Source organism: Salminus brasiliensis, chromosome 14 (assembly GCF_030463535.1).
Source record: "Salminus brasiliensis chromosome 14, fSalBra1.hap2, whole genome shotgun sequence".
Lineage (NCBI taxonomy): Eukaryota > Metazoa > Chordata > Actinopteri > Characiformes > Bryconidae > Salminus > Salminus brasiliensis.
The window spans coordinates 5765764-5788053 of NC_132891.1; the positions used below are offsets into that span (position 1 = coordinate 5765764).

The 22290-nt window shown below is 44.0% G+C and overlaps 1 protein-coding gene across 1 annotated transcript; it reads left to right on the plus strand.

Annotated features, from left to right (window-relative positions):
• The first annotated feature begins 246 nt into the window (after window positions 1-246).
• Window positions 247-21645, plus strand: tamalin (trafficking regulator and scaffold protein tamalin). The gene is made up of 8 exons (XM_072697408.1): window positions 247-561; window positions 6018-6070; window positions 7431-7485; window positions 12216-12318; window positions 15514-15607; window positions 17958-18024; window positions 19572-19638; window positions 20815-21645. The coding sequence occupies exons 1-8, from the start codon at window positions 355-357 to the stop codon at window positions 21327-21329; spliced, it is 1161 nt and encodes a 386-aa protein (XP_072553509.1). The 5' UTR covers window positions 247-354; the 3' UTR covers window positions 21330-21645.
• The last annotated feature ends 645 nt before the right edge of the window (window positions 21646-22290 follow it).

Consider the following 22290-nt stretch of genomic DNA (forward strand, 5'->3'; position numbering starts at 1 on the left):
TAATAATAATAATAAATACTACTTCCACTTCTTCTTGCTTCCCAACCTTTATCTTAATGTCTAAAATAATAATCGTGTAAAATTCAGCAAAACAAAAGACAACAAAAACAATGACGCTCCACCCAGCACCCAATCAGATCGTCGACCACCCCCCTTCGCTGTGGCTCCACCCCCTCCACATGGCTCTGGTCCTAAAGTTGGAGCAGAAGTGTGAGGGTTAGCAGTCGCTGAGCTGTGTTTTGTGAAGAAAGCCGAGGAGTACCCAGTCAGACCAGCGAGAGAGAGGAGAGTGAGAGGAGAGTGAGAGGAGGGTGAGAGGGTGGTTTCACGCGCGCGCGCTTGTCTAGGCAGATCATGAAGAATATGACTTTCAGACGAATCAAGAAACTCAACTCCAACGAGCCGGACGGAGGGTCTTGTCCAGGCAGTGGAGACATCTACTTCTCCTCCTCCAAGTCGGACAGCTGCAGGACCATGGATCGACCCTCGAGCTCCTCAGATATTTACAACTACAAGACCCTCGCGTACTCCGGAGGAACCCTGCCCAGAAACTTCAAGAAGGTAACCTCAGACTGTTGCTCTCTGCTGAGCCACAAGCTGAAGAGCACTGCTTCTGCTCTCTGCTGAGAGAAGGGGGTAGACCCATCTCTAGACCCTTTGTAGACCAGAGGTTCCCAGGCCTGGTCCCAGGGTGGTCGTTTGCTGTCTACCCTGCTCCCAACACCCCTGATGGGTGTTGGTCTCAGTGGTTCCCAACTCTGGACCTGGACCCTGGACCTCCTGTCCTGCAGGTTTTCGAGCTCATCCTGCTCCCTGCACACCTGATCCAGTTCCAGGGCTGAAGGTGGAGTGCTTGAGCAGGATCTCCCTAAATTGCGCGAGGCAGGGAAGTGTCCCAGGGCTCAGGGACTTCTATTAAACTTATTTTAATAAAGTTCCACCAGACTTATCAATAATCCGGCGTCTGTAGGTAATCGATATAATCAATACATCCCAAATAACGTTATTGGCCATTCTCTAGAAGCATCACGTGCTGACTCTGCTCTTATTAAACCTGTATACCGATCAGGCACGCGCGGAGGCAGAAGTCCTGCGCTTAATTAAGTATGATTAGAAACAGCGGCGCGCGCGCGCGTAGCTTGTTGATGATGTGGCCAATGAACGGCTGCTCGTGAATGCAGCAGGGTCAGCACGTGCAATTGGACACATTCGCAGTTGGCTTGTCGTAAACGGCGCGTGGCATGTGAATGGTTTCTCACCTGCTTGCATCCGCGAGCGCTCGAGGCATTCACACCTGTTCACACCTGGTTTGCTATTTGCATATGTTAGTAGCCCCCTGCTTTTATATTTATATATATATATATATAATATTATTATACTATTAATAGTGTAACCCAGCTCTCCTGGAGGAAACCCAGTGTTTCCAGTTCCCACCAACCAAACAGCCAAACCAGTCCTGCAACAACCTTGTATCTCCAAAATGGCAACTTTACAGGAGAATGTATAAACCTTCAACATGTTCAATGGAAGTCAATGTAAATAATAGTTTATCCCGGGTCATTTTGGAGCATTTCTATTGATCCATTCATGAATATCATAAAATTCCAGCCCAAGATACAAGACCCACTGCTGGATTCACATTATGTCATAAAAAGGAGATACAAGGTTTTTGTGATGGTGCCAATTTTAATTAGATATTTGTCTGATTTTGTTTATTAGTTAATATTTTAATGTTATGTAGAGTTTATCAGGCAAAAACATTTACCCATATACTGGGTGAAAACCTGCTATCTCCCTTTTTGCTATTTTTTTTTTTACACAATTAGAAATCCCCAGCAGCCCTTTGTAATGTATGAAGATTGCCTGATGAATGGACCAATAGAAATGAAGTGTTTTTGCATTGATATGCATTAAAAGATACAAGGTTTTGTTCGGACAGTGACCATATGCTTGTTCATAGTCCTGCATAGATACTAGATAGAGTTTTTTTCATACACTGATCCACAGGCCTGCTGCCTATCTAAGAATATCCTCATAGACTCCTGTACCCACGAAAGCTCAGCACTGCCTGTATTTGACCTGGACTGGTTTTCCGAGCGTGTTTCCGGCCTCCGGTTTCACAACATGAAGCCCTTCACCCGCGGGAGCTGTTCGTCTCTCGGTCTGCCCTCGGCTGTGCAGCGTTCGCTGGGAAACCGTGGTGTAATTTCCCAGCACTGTTGCAGCACACATGGTTGGTTACTCATTGTGCTCTCCTGGGTCCACACATCTTGAAGGGCGTTCATGGTCACTGATGGCGTTATAGGGTCTAGACCACCCACACGCTCTGCTCTTGACCCAAGACTCTGACCCCGAGCTCGTTTGACGCACTGTAAGCAGTTTGTGCCGCTGTCTGCAGAGTTGTGTCCCTGAGCATTACAATGGGCCCCCCTGTGTGGAGTGTAGCGGCGGAGCTGTGCTGCGCTCCATGCCGTGGATTTGTTTAGTTGGCGTCATTGCGAGGGTTCGGTTCGTCATTACTGTGACCGTGGGTCAGGGTGGCCATTCCTGTGGACCTGTCCAATGACCGGATAAGTGTCGTCTGAAGCTTGAGCAAACCACTTTGTTCCTTTCGTTCTGTCTGATAGCTCAAGCATGACTTCTGTCGGGGGTTTGAATGTAGCGTGTCTTATTGCGCTGAGTGATCTCGGGCAAGTGTGACCGATGGAGATGCCTAAGTACCTCCGAGAGAAAAGGGTTGGGGTCGGTGTAGAAGAGAGAAGAATTGAGTGTCTTTGCAAATTTGAGCCTCACTGTGAGGCTGTTGTTAGAGGTCATCAATAATACATTAAATGGAAAAAAAGTATTGGGACACCTACTCCTTCATTGTTCCTCCTGAAACCAGGGAGAGGCAGTTATCCAGCTTTTGTTGGAGTATCTGTCTCTACTGTCCTGGGAAGAAGGCTTTCTACCAGATTTTGAAGGAGCTTTGCTGTGGGGATTTGATTGCATCCAGTGACGAGTGTTAGCAAGGTCAGATGTTGGGAATGAGGTGGGGTGGTGATCATTTAGCTCCCCAGCTCATCCCAAAAGTATTAAATGGAGCACCACCACCACCACCACCACCACCATCATCCATCATTCCAGAGAACACAGTTCCACCGCCTCACAGCTCAATGCTGGGGGTCTTTATACCGCTCTAGCCCACACCTGGCATTAGGCAGCATGGTGCCAATAGGCTCATGTTTGTTTATCTGCTCCAGAGAGTCCTATTCTATTGGCAGTACTTCACTGCAGAGACTGGACATGGGGTGTGTTTGTGTGCACTGGGATGTCTATATCAGCAACAGGTGCAACGTAAGGTAGCTCAGTGTATTCAGTACAAAATGCTGTCCACAAACATTTGGACATATAGTGTCAAGTCTGATTGGCTGAAAAGTGTTCAAACTGTGTTGTTTTTTTTTTTTTTTTTGTTGTTATTTTAACCCATCGTACCTGTACCTAACCTGTACCTGAAGTTGGGACTACTTCTTTTGGTGGAGGAAATTGCCTGTTTACATTTGGACCTGTATGCAATGCTTCTGTGCTTCATCTTTTTTGCAAAACAAAGTCAAGGTTGTATGAAGTAGCAGTAGAACATTTGAGGTTGTGCTATCAATGAGCAGCATCACAGCATTGTGGGTATCAACAGCCGGCTTGCGTCTGCGGCCGATTCGCAGCAGTGATGCTATTTGTGATAACGCACAACCTCACACAAGTGTCACACAAACATCCAGTGGCTTTGAAATGCATTTGCTAGTTAGCGATACAACATACCATCACTGAAAGTATCTAGTACCTCCAAAACGGCTTTTAACGTCCTTAAGGAGCGTTTCTATTGGTCCAAATTTCATGATAAACATGTGAACCATGTGAACCATGACTGGCATTTCCATTTATATTTACGGCATTTAGCTGATGCTCTCATCCAGAGCGACTTACAAGGTTACTCGTATTAGAAAGGTGGGCCAACCTAGTGTTAGGAGTCTTGCCCAAGGACTCTTATTGGTGTAGCGCAGACCAGGAATCGAACCCTAGTCTCCACACACATGGCAGGTAGTGGTGTTATCTGTTGTGCCACACCAACCACTGGCAGATTTCAGTTATTTAAAAAAAGTCATAGATGTAAAAAATAAATAAATAAATATATATAATATATTGAGATGCAAGCTTTGATGGACCCCAGTTACTGGACCCTGGCTGGGGTTATGAAGAGCCTGCTGTATCCCACCTCCTACACCCAAACCAGCCTCCTGGCCACAACAGGGTATTGTGTAGCTAACGAATTCGCCCCCCTCCCTCAAATACAACCACCCCCAAGGGAGCCTTGGGGGTACTTGGAAATAAATGAAGTCATTGAAGAGACCCCCGGACGATTCTGGAAGTGCAGGAAAATAAAGAAAGGCAACGTTTTACTGCAGCAGAAGGGCTTCTGGTACAAAGTGCACTTTGACTGCAACAACACTTCGGCTCATTGAGGTAGAAACAGGGGTGAATTGACTTCAGTCAAAACAGACATAACATGGGGTGCAGTCCCAGCTCCGACAGCCAGTGGAGATTGGGTGGGGTCTCTCATAGATTTGGCTTTTACATCAATGAAGGCATTGTGAGGAGACCGCAGCAGCTCCGGGCCTGTGTTTGCCCACACTCGGCTCTGTGTGCAAACTGAAGTGTGCGTTAGATTGATGGATTGGTCGTGCTCAGGTCGCTTCCAGTAGACGTGGCCTCAGAACAGGGCTGCTTGGACCAAAAGTATTGGGACAGCCGCTCATTCATTGTTGCTTGTGAAATCCAGGGTATTAAAAAGAGTTGATCCTGCTTCTGTTGAAGTAACTGTCTCTTCTGTCCAGGGAAGAAGGCTGTCTACTAGATTTTAGAGGAGCATTGCTGTGAGGATTTGATTGCATTTAGTTGGTGTTGGTGAGGTCAGGATGCTGGATGATCATCGCCCGATCTCCTCATCCCCAACTCCACAGCTCAGTGACACTGCAGGGGCCACAGGGAGTGTGTGCAGTAGTAGTAAGTAGATGCATGCATTCTTTAGAAGGGGTGTCCACAAACTTTTGGACATGTAGTGTTCAGTGAAAGAAAGTGCCTGGACTGTCCTGTGACGCTGATGCAGAGTGGGAGTTAGAACAGGAGTGGACTGACGGGCATTTCAGGTTTTATCAGCAGTGTCATCAGAAGTCGCACGCAGACTTTACTACCAAAACAAGCATGCGTGGACACACACACACACACACACACACACACACACACACAGATAAGAGACAACGGACTAGACGTGTTTTGCTGTGGCAGTAACCCTTATTTCATCCAAACAAAAACAAGATCCCTGAGTACTCTCTCTCTCTCTCTCTCTCTCTCTCTCTCTCTCTCTCACGTCTCTCTCTCTCTCTCTCTCTCTCTCATGATCTTATCCCCCCTCTCTCTCTGTCTCTCTCTCTCTCTCTCTCTCTCTCTCTCTGTTTCTGTCTCTCTGTCTCTCCTTCTCTCTCTCTCACGTCTCTCTCTCTCTCTCTCTCTCTCTCTCTCTCTCTCTCTCTCTCTCTCATGATCTTATCCTATCTCTCTCTCATGATCTTATCCCCCCCCCTCTCTCTCTCTCATGATCTTATCCTATATCTCTCTCATGATCTTATCTCTCATGATCCCCCTCTCTCTCTCTCTTTATTTTTCTCGGTCTTATCCCCCTCTCTCTGTCTCATATCTCTCATATCTCTCTCTCTCTCTCTCTCTCTTTCTGTACTGTCCTTTCTCTTACTCTTTCCTTTCTACTTCTCTCTGTCTCTCTGTCTCTCTCTCTCTCTCTCTCTCTCTCTCTCTCTCTGTCTTATCGCCCCCCTCATGCTCTCTCTCATTCTCTCTCTGACTCAAAATTTAAAGTATTTTTATTTGCGTGACTGTAATGAGAACAGTGTTGCCGAAGCATTACAACAATAACATCAACAATAATTACTCAACAGTGATCTCTCTCGCTCTCGCTCTCTCTTTCTCAGAACGGTGGGCTACAGAAATGGAAACCCCTCACGCTGCCCCCAGAGCCAGAAAGGTAAGGCCACCGCTTCTTTCCAATCTCCCCCTCCTGTGGTGGAGGGGTGTGTGTGAGGGTCTGGATGTGTCACTGTTATTTCCCTGTACTGTATTTACCCAAACTTACCAAAGTCTCCTAATACGTCATCATGGAGCACTCCTAAGAATCACACCTGCTTTATGGTCATCGCAGAATCCCCCTATCGCAACTGTATAAAACCGGGAGCGCAGACAGAAACATTAGAGCCGTCATGACCATGATCCTGCGGTTTCATTCTGGAGGGTTTTACATCATCGGTTGTAAAGCCCAGCTTCTCAGTTTATCATGTGAACACGCTGTGATGAATTATCCAGTGGAAATGAAACTCCAGAATTGCTTGAAGTTCAAGGGTGTTGCTTCTTCTGATCTCATCAAAATACACAGCTCTTGTGAAAGTTAACGATGATCAAAGGTCAGCCATTAAATATCCACTTCTGTGCATTAGTCAATAACCTAGACCCGCTACCCTCACTAGCTGGAAGGCCAGCTTCACGGCTCGCAGGCCTTTTGAAGCTGTGAGAAACTGGAACGTGTTTTGATGAGGTGAGCCGGCCTTTCATAATGACACACCCATGATTGTTCTGTTATTAGAGCAGATATTTTCCTACTTAACCCCTGTTAGCGCTGTTTTGTGACTGGGTTCACTTTCGTATCACTGTGACGTTTTTATGTGGAGGAAGAAACAAATTAATTCGGACACGTTCCTCATGTGTCGGCACTGATCGCACAAATAAAGTAGCCAAATAAAACCTTTGACCCATATGTTGCTGAGCAACCTAAACCTACTGTTAATGAACTTCATAGGGAAAATGTCTGAGATTCCTGGCATCCAATGGCTCTAAATTCTGAATGGGTCAGTAAAAGCACTGAGCTTTTTATAGAATTATCTTTGACCGTTATGTTGCTGAGCAACCTATACCTACTGTTAATGGGAAAATATCATGGGGAAAATATCTGAAATTCACGGCATCCAGTGACTCCTAACTATCGCTTACTTACATGAACATGAAGTTAACGATGTCTGCTCCATTTCGTTTCACTGTCTGTTACTTGGTAACACAACTCGCAATGCATTCTGGTCCACATTTAGCTCATGTAGCTGTTCACTAAAGTGCCAGTGCATTTTGGGAGATTGTACTGCCCTCAAATCATGGTCAAATTCCATTCATAATTCGGACACTTTGAGCTAAATGGCTGATGTACTCAGTAGTGCCCTAAAACGTCAATAGGGAGCCATTTCAGTCACAGCCACTATCTTACGGTATTGTGTTGTTTGGGGAAACAGGCCTTATTCTTACATTCTGTTTCCTGACACCTTCTCTCATCATGGCTTTTGCAGGAAGGTGGTGATCCTGGAGAAGAAGGAGGATGAAACGTTTGGCTTTGAGATTCAGGTAAGAGGATTCACCTCCGATCTCATTTCACTGGTCCAGAGAGCTGATGAAAGTGGGCTCTGCTCTGAAACAGCTGTGAATTCTAGCAGCACTGGACAAGCGTTAGATAATGAAATCAGCAGGTTGAGAAGGTGTGCAGGATTGAGTGCTTGGGTGACGTTTTTAAATTTAGCATAAAGCCCAAACTGCATTAATCCACCGTTCCTTAAACATGATATTGTGTTTAATAGGATTTCTCAGCTTTCTGAAACACACCTGTAGGAGCTGCTGTACAGTAGGACACATGAATGTTTATATGATCCTGTTTTATTAGTTAAGGAGCTCAAGAAGTTGAAAAGTACACCCTAAAGAGATGAAAAAGATGATGATATTGAGGATCCTGTTAAAAGTGATTATTTTTTTAAGCATGCAGCTGCTGTTTAAGGCTGGGCAGTGGTATGTGTTTTGAAGATCCTCTGCGGTTCTGATAAATAGAAGAACTCCCTTTTTTAGCCTTGATTCCACATATTTCCCTGCAGGCGAACAATTTTAACCCCCTGTCCTTGGTGGAATTGCCTCCACAGGGTTCTCTTTCTGTGGAGAACTGGCTTACAGAGCTCACTTTGTGAGGATCTGTGGTATTAACATTTAGCTTGTGTAACAAGACCTGCAACATCACACTACTCAATGACTATGACACAATCACTTGTATTTGTGTGAGTGTCTATGTACACCAGTCAGCCATAACATTACAGGGTATGGTGAATAACATTTGATCATCTGGTGTCAGTTCTTGAAGGTGAGCAGTGTGTTAAGGCAGGAATGGCCAAACATTAAAATCTGAGCCAGACTGTGATGGCTAGATGACTGACTGGGTCAGAACGTCTCCAAAACATCAGACAGGTCTTGTGGGTGTCCCTAGTATGCATTGGTCAGTACCTACCAAAACCGCTTCAAGAAAGGACAACTGGTGAACCTGGAACAGGGTCATGAAACCCAAGGCCCACTGATGCAATCCACTGAGGACCCACCTCACAATTTACAGGGCTTAAAGGATCTTACAGGACGCCTGTAAAGATCTTGTGAAGTCCATGTCTTGATGGGTTAGGGCTGTTTAGGCACAAGGTGGACCTATACAAAATGAATATAGTGGCTGATCAGTGATCATTGTGTATACCTGACTGGATCAGACTGATATATTGATTAGCTGATACTATTAATTGATTGATTTAGTTTTTCTGTAAGTAAAAACACATTTTCTTCAGACATCAATCCCACATCACATTTTTGGCACTGTCCACTCTGTAGCGGTATTGGCCATGAACTGTTTTTAACCCCTGATTTCAAATCAAATTGGGTGTCCCAATACTTTTGTCTATATAGTGTACGTCCATGTTGCTTTTTATGCCATGTTAATTGGTTCCACACTCAATCTTTATAGTTTCGGTACTGGTCACAAACATTTGGACCCTAATCCAGATAGCTGGTTTATATTTAGTACTGGATGGCCCACGCCATTGTAGGAACCTCAGTGAACCCCTCCTTTCCGGCACTGCCTTCTAGTCCAGAATGTGACATCCTCTGATAGACCGAGGGACAGTCAGAGAATGAGTCTGAAATGCGTGGCCTCAGGATGTCCAGTTTTAGGCATATCCAGCTTTCACTCTCTCTTAACAACCCCAACAGGCACAGTAAATGAATATGGCTCTTTATGGCACCAGTATATGGCTGATTGGCCATTCCAAGCCTAAAGTTCAGTGTAAATTCCACCATGATCCAACTGTGTCATATAAGTATGATTCAGAAACCCACAAAATACACAAGAATTTACAAAGTCATAGAAGTCGGACAGTAAAACGGGCACACCTAGCTGTCTGGACTATTATTATAATCAGTTCTGTTGTTGCTTGATGGTGCGGCTGCAGCATTTGTACATTGTCCCGATGGCCGGCTGTGTGTAAGCTCTGTAAACACAATGGTATTTAGCAGCACCTCTTGAGACCCGTCCAGGCCTTTGGAAAGTATGGGAGGGCACGGGAAACGCGGGAAGTGGAGGATTCCAAACATTTGGAAGTGCTTTAAAGCCTGAGTGGAATTTCATGCTGCGTTTGATTAATAATCTCCATGTTCTGAACGTTTCTGCACTGTGATCTCCAGGTATTGTGGTTGTTGCATCAGCCATGAAAACTCTCAATGGGGAGAATTTTGGCATTTCGATTTTGGTGTTTGGGTTGCGTGGTGGTTAGCAAAGGCGCTTGAATTTCCCTCCCGTGACATTTGCTTGCTTTCGTCACAGTGAGTGAGAGGAGGAGGAGGAGGAGGAGGAGGAGGAGGAGGAACACCCGAGGTTAGGCCGGTTTTATGTCTGGGTTTCAAGTTTCAAGACATGCTCAGCCTGCCGCATGTGTTAACCTCAAACACACTGAGCGTTGAATAGCCTCCCATTCACACTCTCAACTCAGCAACAACCTCAAGTCTTTTGTTCTTAGTAAGTCATGCAGTCACTGGGATCCTTTATGCTCCTTTTAACTGGGTACTATCTCTAGTAGAAGCTCCAGAAGCTCTCTGTAGTAACACCTGCAGTTGGTGTAGCATAGCGGGTAACACCATGATTGGGGTTCAACACGCCAAGCTACACCAATCCGAGTCCTTGGGCAAGACTCCTAACTCTACGTTTGCCTTCCGGTTTACCCTGATTTAAATGTAAGTGACTCTGGATAAGCCAAATGCCAAAAATGTCTGCTAAATGTCCAAAAGTTTGTGGACACCCCTTCTAATGAACGCCTATAGCTACTTTAAGTTGCACCCATTGCTGACACAGGTGTGTAAATTGCACATCTAGGCTCTGTAAAGAAGTACTGCCAATAGAATAGGACTGTCTGTGGAGCAGATGAACATGTTGGCACCATGCCTAGTGGCAGATGACTAGAGGGGTATAAAGCCCCCCAGCATGGGGGACAGTGTTCTCTGGGATGATGGATGGTGCTCCATCCAATATCTTTGGGATGAGCTGGATGAGTTGAGGTGGTGAACATCCAACATGCTGACCCCCCTAACGCTCTTAAATACAATCAAATCCTCATAGCAATTCTCCAGAACTCTTTTTAACTCCCAATTTCATATCAAACCGTGAATGAGCAGGTGTCCCAATACTTTTGTCTATATAGTGTCGTCCATGTTGCGTTTTGTACCATGTTAATTGGTTCCACACTGTCTTCTGTAATCTTCATAGTATCTCCAATAGTAGCATGTCAGTTGGTGGCCTATCCAAGCCTTTCAGCTGTAAAATATGCCGGGCTCATTTGAATCTGCTTTTGCTCAAACAAAGTATCACCGATACCAAACACGGCAATATGCAAATGAGCCTAACAACCTGCTCAGCACTGACGGGACTGCTGTGTCCTGTGTGAAGCTCTGTAGGCCAGGTTGTCCCAGATAGCTACTCATTAGCGCTGTAGTGGGAAGTACTGTCGCTGGTTTGCATGTGGAAGCGTTCCCAGTAATCTGATGGCGCTCTTCTTCCGTCAGCAAGAGTCTTTTTTTTTTTTTTTTTTATCTTTGCGGGTCAGAGAGTCCGGTTCACTTCCTGCATGTGCAGAGAACCTGCTGGAGATAAGAGGCAAATGCTAACTCTCTCTCAAACTGCATGTTCTAATCCTCACACACTTGCTTAGGTGGTTTATGAAACCCTGTTCATCTACAAAGGCTAAAACTGGCAATAGAAGCCGTTTTGTAGCTTATCTAACAGCCGTTCTCGGCACTGGATGCAGATTCTGGTCGGAAGTGCTGGTCCTTCTTGGCCAAAGCCAGCCTCAGGCCTCAGGCCTCAAGTCTTTCCCTCACACTGCTGAATCACTTAGCATGGATTAGCCCAAGTAGCTCAAATTAGCTACTTGTCTGTCAGGCTTACCGTAGAACAACCTGTTCTTGCATCACACCACAAAAAAAAAAAAAAGAGTTTAAAAGGCCAAGTTTCATTTTGACTGGATGAATGAGGATGTTTCACATGTGACCAGTTAACCGGAGGTCCCTCCCTGCAGATGGCTAAAACTAGCACGCAAACTCTGTTAACATGGAGAGAACAGCTGAAGCATGCAAAACGTGGCCAAGCAGTCACCACAGAGCACAGTGTCGGAGCTGATGACCCTATATGTCCAAATGTTTGTGGACACTCTTCTAACGAAGGCCTTCAGCTTGGTTAAGTTGCACCCATTGCTGACGCAAATGTGCAAATGCAAACACACGGCTTGTCTAGTCCCTGTTGAGAAGTACTGCCAATAGAATAGGACTGTCTGGAGTGAACCTATGACCCTGTTGACTGTTAAGGGCAGGCACCCCAGCATTGAGCTGTGGAGCAGTGGACGAACTGTGTTCTCTGGAATGATGGTTGGTGGTGCTCCATCAAGGACTTATTTTGGGATAAGTAGGGGAGTTGGGGATGAGGTAGGCTGGTGCTCATCCTTCATCCTGACCTCACTGACTCTTGCGGCAGCATAAAGTGTATTGTGTGAGCTAGATTAGTCACATGATGTCATGATAAAGAAACCTTCAGACTGGAGACCTTCATTCGGACTGGAGCTGTCCCGAGTGGGTCACAGTTTTCTGTAGGCTAAACTCAAGAATGGGCCCACAGAGCCGTTTATGACTCATTGTTTCTGCACCTGATCCTTGTGTACACTTACTCCTCCGCACGCGAGTCCGTCCCCTTCGTTCTCCTCTGTTTACCTAATTTGGCTGTTTGTTTCTTGCAGACCTACGGGCTTCACCACCAGGATGAGAACTCTGTGGAGATGTGCACCTTTGTCTGCAAAGTCCACGAGGACAGTCCAGCCAAGCTCGCCGGCCTTAAAGTTGGTAAGTGTGTGTAAAGTACATTAACACATCAGCTGCAGTGCTTGGATAGGCGGCCTCGTTCTAAACTGGCATTTGGCACACAGGCTAGAATAATAGGACCTGCTGAACAGTAGGCTGAATGGGTGCAATACCGAAGTCTTGTGGCTTATGTAATCCTTAAATACAGGCCTAATCCCCCTCTACCTACCTTCTTTATATAGAATTCAGATCTCTTTCCTCTTTTCAGCCTTTTTGATTTTGACACATGGAGAATTCCAGATCTGACGTAAATGACAGCCACGCTCCTTCTGGGAAAGCACCAGAACTATAAAAGGCGATGTTGTTGGGTTACTCTGCTGGATTGTGTGTCTACGTTGCCCTGCCCTGTCTTGTTTTGTGACCTGAAGGCCTTCTGTCACTTCACTGTGTCAACACGGAGGCAGATGAGCGTCAGCCTACTGTTTAGAAAAGTGCAAACATCACCTATGTGTCTACCTGTTTTTCAGTCAACAAACCCCGCAGCCTACCCTCTAGTAGTATCAGCTCACAGAGTTCAGGACTTTCCTCCATGGCACTCTAAGACCGGAAAGCTCTCAGGCGTGAACTTAGTTCCTGCACGTTCACACACACGCACTCTCTCTCTCACACACATACACACACCAACCCTATTTTAATCTCTCAAAGATTTGCTCGGAACACTGTGCTGCTTCCTCTGTTCCCCTTCAACACAACAGGTTTTCTGTATTTGTCAGAGATATTTGCATACGCTCTTGGGACAAAAGTATTGGGACACCACCTCATTTATTGTCCCTTCTGAAATCAAGAGATTTTAAAAATAGTTTTATCTTCTTTTTGTTGGAGTAACTGTCTCCAGGAAAGCCTCTCTACTAGATTTTGGAGGAGCACTGCTGTGAGGATTAATTTACGTGTTGTTTAATTTATGATCAATAATCAATGCAGAATTTAATGTTAACAAGATTACACTGAAAACATCCTGTTTGGCAAGTGTTGCTTGGCAACCACTTCTTAATGTTACCGTTTAACTTAAAAAGACCCAGATCGCTTTGTTGTGACATTTATGTCCAGTTTTCTGCACACGGTTTGTTTAATTCATTAACGATGTTTAGTGATTGACGCTGTTTCTTACGTAAGATGTAACCAGCAGTAAATTTACACTGAATATAATCCAATATCTGGTTATAAAACACACTGGCTCTCTACTGTTTTCCCATAAACATGATTCAGACTCTCTTGATCTTGTGAGGTCATCATTCTAAGAGTTTTGCAATTCAGCTGCTGCTAAAGGACGGAAATATAATATCTGCAGACTGCATGACTTTCTGTTCCATCATCTGACAGGGAAAAAAAAACACATTATTCAGAGTACAAGTTGTTCTTTTCTCTAATATACACTGATCCCCGATCAGATAGCCCCACCCAAACAATAACAAGACCAAAAACAAACTGATCTCAGATCGACTGCAAGCGTCCGTGTCGGCTAGTTTCACTTCCTACATTCTCCGGATGGTTTTCTCCATTGTCCTCGTTGGCCTGTGCCTCGGAGATGCATTACCTCATCGGGTTGGTAGAAAGGCCGACAGCCTTGCAAAAGCTGACCTTCTAAGTGTTTTTAGTGGAAAAGCTCAAACTAAGCCAGACTCAAAAGCTGCTGTAAAACTGCCTCTTCATGTGGTACTAAAGATCAGTGGGATCAGCAAGTAGGATACTCTGTCATAAACCCTCACAAATTAGTTATAATTGACCATCTCTGCAAATTAAAATAAATAAATATACAGACACACACTCTCATATCAGCCATAACATTAGGACCTTAATATTGCTTAATATTGAGTAGGCTGCCACCACAACAGAAGAACTGTGTAGGTGTCCTGTGGTATCTGGCACCAAGACATTAGCAGCAGATCTTTCTTTACGTCCTGTAAGTTGTGAGGTGGGACCTCCATGGATCAAATCAGTGAGCCTTAGGTGCCCATGACCCCTGCATGTTGCCCTGGTCTTTTCTTGGCCCACTGCATACCAGGAACATGAAGATGATTTAGTGTTTTTCCCTTCACCTGACCGTGGTACTAATGTTATGGCTTCTTGGGTTTTTTTTTCTTACACTGGAGTATTTGTTGGGATATTATTATTATTATTTTTTTTAACAATTGTTCAGTTACATCAATTTTTATTATTTGGGCTATTTTAGAACTTATTACACTCAGGGCAAAGTGATGGAGGCACTACCTGTAGGTAGTATTATTCATAGGGGTTATTCATAAGTGCCTCTATTATCTATTACTTTATTAATTGTCTAACTGTATCCTATAACTCAGATTATTGATTAATTCATAAATCCATCCATCTTTAAACCAACACATGGTTTAGCCTACTTGTGCATTTGCTTATTATTCTAACCTGTAATTATGAGCATGATGCTATGCTAACTCTTAATAACGTATCTGTTGGTGTTCATGTTTGAGGTTATTCAGACATTTCTCATATCATTTCATCTTTTATGGAGTCCAATGAAATCAATAATATTAATGAGAATATTCATGCATTTAACCTTCGTCTGTTCCAGTAACTGTCCCATCTGTCCCGGTTGTTGGACCAGGTTCCCAGAGTATACATGAATACACCCCGCACACACACACACACACACACAATACTTAATAAACCAGAGAATGTTGAGTGTTTGCATTTTTAAACAAGCAGAAGTTGTAGCTGCTGTCGCCAAGACCACATGTACACTGCTCCTAGCCACAGTCAGCCATGGACCATCACCGCCTTACACTAAACACTTGTGTTTCAGCAGATTTCAGGAACATGGCTGAGCTTTGCAAACTCTCAAAAACGAGGAACTCTTCGTTCCAGACTTCTACATTACCATCCTATAAAATATAGGACTGTTACAATTACTAGGCTGTTAAATGTGAGGTCAGCAGTTGGGTGTTCTTCTCTGGTTGGCTAGTTGGTGGTCTTTCGGCCTCATTATAGACCTAAGGCTTCTTGGCTGTAACCAGCTACTGATTAATTCTCCAAATGACTTGATCACTCCACATCTATTATAATAAACAGTGGCAGCTTTGCAGACTGGAAAAAACCCCAAACCCCAAATCATCTCAGTGAAACCTCCAGCACCTGATGAACCTACAGAGATGTTTTCCAGCTTCCTCGCTCTTCTAACACTGTTCTTCTATCTCGTTTCCTCAGGAGACACCATCGCCAGCGTGAACGAAGCGTCCGTTGAAGGCTTTCGCCACAAGGACATCGTCCAGCTCATCAGGTCATCAGGCGACACCATTAGGTAAGCGTACACTTGGTCACGTTCTCTAGTTGGTGCAGCTTCTCAGCGTCCAGTTTGTGGAGGCCACAAGTTTTTTTTTTGTAAGGCGAGATATGAATCTGCTTCCTCTGCTGCTTCACTCAGAGTTGCTCCACTTAGCCGTAGCGCTTTGGTCTTCCTTTTTTTTTCTTCTTTTTTTTCATTAGCATAAAGAATTAGCCGGGCTGAGGCTTGATTAGAACCACACTCTCGCTCTCTCCCGGCTAATAAAAGATAAAAGGCCTGTGTAAATGAACCTCCATTTATAAACTGGAGGAGGGGGGTCGTTATGTGAACCACATGAACGTTGAGCGGGGCATGGTTTTCCTCTCTTCACGGCCTTTAGCACAATTTGCTTCAGTGTTCGGAGCACAAAGCGGTGCTGTAAATGAGAGAGTTATCAGCCTATTAAAACAGTTCCCCCTTCATATCCGTGTCACCGAAGTTGCAAACTGCTCTTGAAATCAGATCCATGTGGGGGAGCCGGGCCTTGTAAATCGCTAAGCTCGGACCCAGACGGGTTTGTTGTCTGGGGTCTAATTTTAAAGGAGAAGTTGACACAGGGCTGTAAGACGTCTCTTAAAGGAATACCCCTGCTTTTTCCAACCTGCTCCGTCTGCTGCATCTGAATCATATGGTTGACGACCGTGGGCAAGAATTTCCAAGAATTAATAGAATAGAAAACACACTTGTAAGGAACTGCAGGGCGCACGCTTTAGTGCCTCCCCGTTTATTTCTGTTGTAAGTAATTGTATTTTGAGTTGATGAGTTTTCTGTTCTTTTACTAAGAAAACTGAGATTTGAGAGGTGTGTGTACGGCTTGTTATTCAGTAATGTGTGTGTTTATTAATGTAATGTAATGTAACTGGTAAATTATTCAATTTGTAGTATGCATTTGATTGTGCTGGCCCTGCAAACTGTTGTGGTTTAGGAAAAAACCCAAATCCAAGTTAATTATTAAAAATGATCATTTCCTTATTGGGCTTACTCACTTATTATAATAGAAGACATTGGATAGGTGCCAAAACATGCATCCCTTGTTTTTTTATTTATAAATCTATTTTGAATTAGTGTTTTTTTCCGGTTCTTTAACTAGAATCAACTATATAGTTTGAAATGTGCATGGTTTTGTTGTTGAATTACGTCTTTTTATTATTTGGCCTCTTTAAATGACTCTTATTTCACAACTGATCAAAATAACTGCTTAATTATTAAACGTTGTATTATGATATTTTTTGTGGTGGCCCTGCAGACTGGTGTGTTTTGAAACCCCAAATCCAAATAATTAAATTAGGATGATTGGAATAAAAAAACAAAAAACAAACAGAAAACACACTTAGAAAAACTACAGGGGATGTGTACTGGCATCTGCCTGTTGACTCCAAATGTGGGTTTTGAATCAGTAGGTTTTCTGTTTTCTGTTCTTTTACTTTAATCAAGTGGTTGTTTGTTGTTCTGTTTTGAATATTTGGCTTTAAAATGTGTAATAATTGTTAAAATCAACTATTATTTCACTAATACTTACTAATACAGGATGTGCACACAAACCAGCATAATATCATTAAACAGCCCTGATAAGTCTCTTCATTTCCCAGGAGATCAGCAGTTCTAGACAGGGGTTCTGCCCAAACCACCACTTCTGACACCAGCAAACAGGCCACACTCAAAATCTCAAAATCATTGTGATCCCAGTTTTCCCTCCATTCTGATGGTTAATATGAGCAGTACCTGAAGCTGCTGGACCATGTCTGCATTATTTATGCACATGATTAGCTGATTGAATAATGGCATGAATGGATAGGTGTACAGGTGTTCCTAATAATGCCATGTGAGTGGATATGCAGTATTTTGTTCTTCTACAACAAAAGTTTTATTAATAATTTTATTAATAAATTAATTATATAAACAAGTTATTATATTAAATTATACAGTTTGTCATCAAACTAATTGGCGAATTCTTCAAATTACTACTAAAATTGATCGTGGTGGCCCTGCAGACTAGGATTCACACCCCTATAATATGCTTTGGCACCTGCCTGTTGACTTCTATTGTAAGTGTAATGAGAATCAAAAGGTTTTTGGTTCCTTGACTAAGAAAACCAGGTTGTCGGTACGTTCTTGTCTGTAGTAACGGGCTGCACGCTACATTTACAGATAAAGATTCAGTTAAGCACTGCATTATCCTTTTAACTGCGTATTTTCACTGAAGTGTTGAAGCCTCATGGGTGGATTAATGAGCGAGTTCTGCTGAACTGAATCAACACTGTAGTGAAACTCAGGAAAGAGTGTGTCACAGTTGATTAACTGTGCTGCTTTTCTTTGTCATTTCCAGGTTAGAAACCGTATACAGTGACACTATAAGGAAAGCAGAACTTGAGGCCCGCCTACAGTATTTGAAGGTAAGCATCTCTCACAAACACGCATGCAAACCACCAGTTTCATAAACAACCCTAATAAGTCACATGGGCCCAACTACCCCAGACCAGACCAGGTCAGGCTAGGCCAGGCTTTTTGACGTTTCTCTGACATGTTCTGTCAGACTTTAATGAACACACACCAGCTCCGAGCTTGTGGTGTGACTGTGGCCTGCTACAGCAACCCCACCCAGTCTCCTCGCACCCCACCTGTTGCCGTGCCTGTGCCTTCCTAATCCCCCCGGCATACCAGCACACAGCTGAACGAGCACATTCGAGCAGAACCTCACTCAGCCGCACATTCCTCTCAGCAGAACACCAGGTCCTTCTGGCAAAGCGGCTAAAGCAGAAGTGGCTTTTTAACACCATCGCAACTGTGCAAGTCTGAGGCTTGTTCTCAGCGGAGCTGTTGCTTAAGAACACGTCTAGACCGCAGTGTGTTAAAACGAAAATGCATGCGTGTTTTGTGCACACAGCAGCTTTTGTAGTGCTGGGATAAATGGAACACACTGCTTTTGTGGAAGGCTGCAGTGGAGCGGCCTTGCATTTAATATGCATGTAATATCATAAACCTTGTCCGTGTCCAATTTGGGCATTTTCCGTTTTTTTGACATAATGTGAATCTGACCGTCGTTCTTTACCTTGTGTCCAAATTCCATGATGAATGGACCAATAGAAATGCTCCAGGATGACCTGGACTAAAATCTTTTTACATCGACTTCCAATGAAAGTTAAGAAGGGGTTTTCCCTTCTTCTGTAAAGTTGTCATTTTGGAGATTTGGAGACAAGGTTTTTTCATAACAACCATGATATAATTCAACTATGTTGTGGTCCTGCATATATGCAGAGGCATAATTATGTAATATTAAAGTCATATGTAAGCTCACTAAGCACTTAGGAACACTAATAACTAATATACACTAATAACTAATATTAGGACCCCTGATGTGTTTCGCTGTTGTAGCCCCTTGTGAGTTACCGCAGCCTTTCTCTCGGCTCGAGTAAAAACTCGAGAGACTGGTGTGCTGACAATTCCAGGAGGTCAGCAGTTTAGGAATACTCAAACCAGCCACTTCTGACACCAGAGTCGCTCAAAGTCCGCTGGCCTATATCTGCATGGTTTTAATCATTGCACTCTTGCTAATTGAATACTTGCATGAATGAGTAGAAGGTGCCTAATAAATGTTCCTAATAAAATGCCATATGAGTGTACATCAGTATTCTTTTTGTTAGCTGTTTTTATAATTGATGAACTTTTTTATACTTTGAGCTTGTGATGGGGGGGGGGGGGGTCTATAAATGATCTCTTTTGTGGTTTTGACATGCTGAGTTAATACTGACATTTAAACGAGTTACAATACGGAACGAAGTGCGGACCTGTTTACAAGCACTGTACAGACTGTGTGCCATTTCCACAACTGTCACCACGACTGTTTTTCTCATTAAAAAGCTCCTCTTGTTCTGATTTAGGCCTTTAGCTGTGACGCAGACTAGCCGACACTGTCTGACATTCTCTCATTCTGTTTTCCCAGCAAACGCTGCATGAGAAGTGGGATGAGTACAGGTCCCTGATGGTGCAGGAACAGAGGCTTGTTCACGGTGAGTTTAGTCGGAGTGATTCAGTGTGAAATATCTTGCATAATTTCGCTGTCACACACAAACCTTGCATCTCCAAAATAACCTTATTGACTTTCAAAGGACATCCGTGTAAAAAGGTTTGATACCATGTCATTTTGGAGCATTTCTATTGGTCCATGAAAACTGGATACAATGTAAAGAACAACTGCCAGATTCCCGAGCCGGGTGGGTAGATGGTGCTCTCTCTTACCTCATCACTCTTAAAGAGATGTTTGCCGGCACAGACATCTGTTAGCTGGTGGGGGGGAGCCGGGGACCCATCGCTTTCCTCCGAGAAATGCTGCATCGGCGACACCTCGAAAAGAGACTGTGGCTGACTTCACAAGTATCGGAGGAGAAGTGTGCCAAGTCCTTACCCTCCTAGTGTGGGGGAACGTTGCTAGTGCTAGGGGGAGCTACGAATGAGGGGGACGAGGGAAAATCTGCCTTACAAATTGGACATACAGGGTTTTTGTCTAATATATATATATATATATATATATATATATATATATATATATATATATATATATATATATATATATATATATATATATATATATATATAGACTCCACAGATCAAGGCAAGCAGCCTTATTAAGACTACTGATAAACGCTGCTATGGTCTGCCTTGTTTTTACACTTTGCACACTCACACACACACACACTCAACCACTTTCACACACAGACTGCAAAGTGTCAGAGCGGAACTCCGTTCTGCTAACATGTGGATTAGGTCTGGAGATGCATGCTTAGCAGCTGTGTGTTTACTGCTACCACCAGACCTTCAGACTGGTTCTTCAACCTCTGTATTAAACACACTGAAGTTGATGCTCTGAAACACTGCAATAACCCATTGCCCTGTTTATGTGCAAGACTTAAAGAGCCCACGCCCCATAAAACCAACGTTCCTTAAATTTGCGGCATGTTTCAAAGTCCCTGTAGTTCATATGTAGATGGGAACTGAGCTGTGGATATGGCTTGCTTTTGAATTGATCATGGCTGTGATGTCCCAACTATGAGCACATAGACGTATGACTGCCTGTACGTTCAGCCTACACCAGTTTAGCACATCCATTCGTGATGAAACAAGCTTTGTTAAAGACCTTTAACAGACCAGTTTTGTCTAATGAACCCTTCTCTGTCCCTCTCCTCCAGGTATCGTAATGAGTGACGTGGCCGTGTACGAGTCCCTGGAGTCGGCCGGTGTTTACGGCAGCCTGGGTGCTCCGAGTCCCGTGGTCATGCGTGCCCTCCGCTGCACTGGCACAGGCAGCACCAACAGCAGCATCAGCCACCTCAGCTCGGCCACCGGCGACGACGACCCCCTCTACCAGACCTGCATCTACCAGGCTGAAAACGGCACCACTGCCAAAGAATCCAACGACACGTCCAGCAACCCCGAGGAGGCCTCAGAGAACAGGCCGCAGCGCCCGCGGCTTCTCCGGCCGGCCAGCGAGTTGTTCGCCTCGGCCAAAACCTCGCTGACCCGTAGCGCCAGCACACGGAGCTACGTGAGGGGCACTTCATCAGCGCCTGGTGGAGAGAAGCAGCAGTGCGGAGGCTTCAGCTCGCTGCAGAGGAAGCCCAAACAGAAAAGCTTTAGGCGGAGGCTGCTCAAGTACATCCCCGGCCTGAACCGACCGCTAGAGGAGGAGGAAAGCAAACTGTGAGTGGCTCAGGGGCTTTAACTCCAACACACAGCCAAAGACTGCAAGGCTGAACACCAGGAACATGCATTCAAATGCATTCAAATAGTCAAACACCTTCTGGCAGCTTGGAAGGACCAAACATGGACACCAAGACAACCCAAAGAATGCGGCCTTTCAGCAGATTTGAACACCAGTCACATGGATACTCCACTGGAGGGACAGTTGTTGTGGACTTCTTTTGGAAGCTTGGAATGCTTCAGTGTGTAACTTCTTCAAGACATGCCACACGTTCACCTCGTTTTAATCTTGCAAAAAAATATTTTTTTTTGGGGGGGGGGGGGGGGGGGTGAAGATATCTGGAAATGTAAGCTGATTGGTTCATTTCAGCTGCCCAATTCTTTGGTTTGGTTGGTTATTTGGGTGTTTTTGGTCATCTGCAAGAATCAAAGCTGTTAGTTACTAACATTTACGCAAGCAATAATACCAAGCCTAATACAGGACCCCTTATATTTGTTGACAAACACAAACTTTAAGACCAAAATTGAGATTTTTAAACTAAATGAGAACAAAAGTCCTTTCTCTAGGTGCAAAAAAAATAACAGTCAAAAGCCAAAGCAATCAAAAATGTCAGCCCAGTTTCCACACTGTCAGACTAACACCCCTTTAACTGTTCCCGGCATAAGCTCTGCACTCTCTGTACAGCTCTGTACAGAACCTTTTGTTTCTATAACGTTGTTTTAAGTTATTTATTTATTTTGTTTTCGTAGTTTTTGGAAAGATGTACAAAATGAAGGAATTTCTTTATTCTTGTCTTTTTCATTTTTTTTTATATATGCACCTCCAACCACATTTACTCAGTAAGGACATTTCATAAGTGCCTCAATCTGGCTGATGGTTGTATTCATCAGTGTCTTTTTATACTTTGAAAAGGAGGCGTGATCCAAAAAAAGACAGCTCTGAAAATAAACGTGTGTTATCATCA

Coding starts and splice junctions, on each gene's coding strand:
- tamalin (XM_072697408.1), top strand. CDS start 355: ATGAAGAATATGACTTTCAGACGAATCAAGAAACTCAACTCCAACGAG. Junction 562..6,017: donor TGCCCAGAAACTTCAAGAAG/GTAACCTCAGAC, acceptor TCTCTTTCTCAG/AACGGTGGGCTACAGAAATG. Junction 6,071..7,430: donor CTGCCCCCAGAGCCAGAAAG/GTAAGGCCACCG, acceptor TGGCTTTTGCAG/GAAGGTGGTGATCCTGGAGA.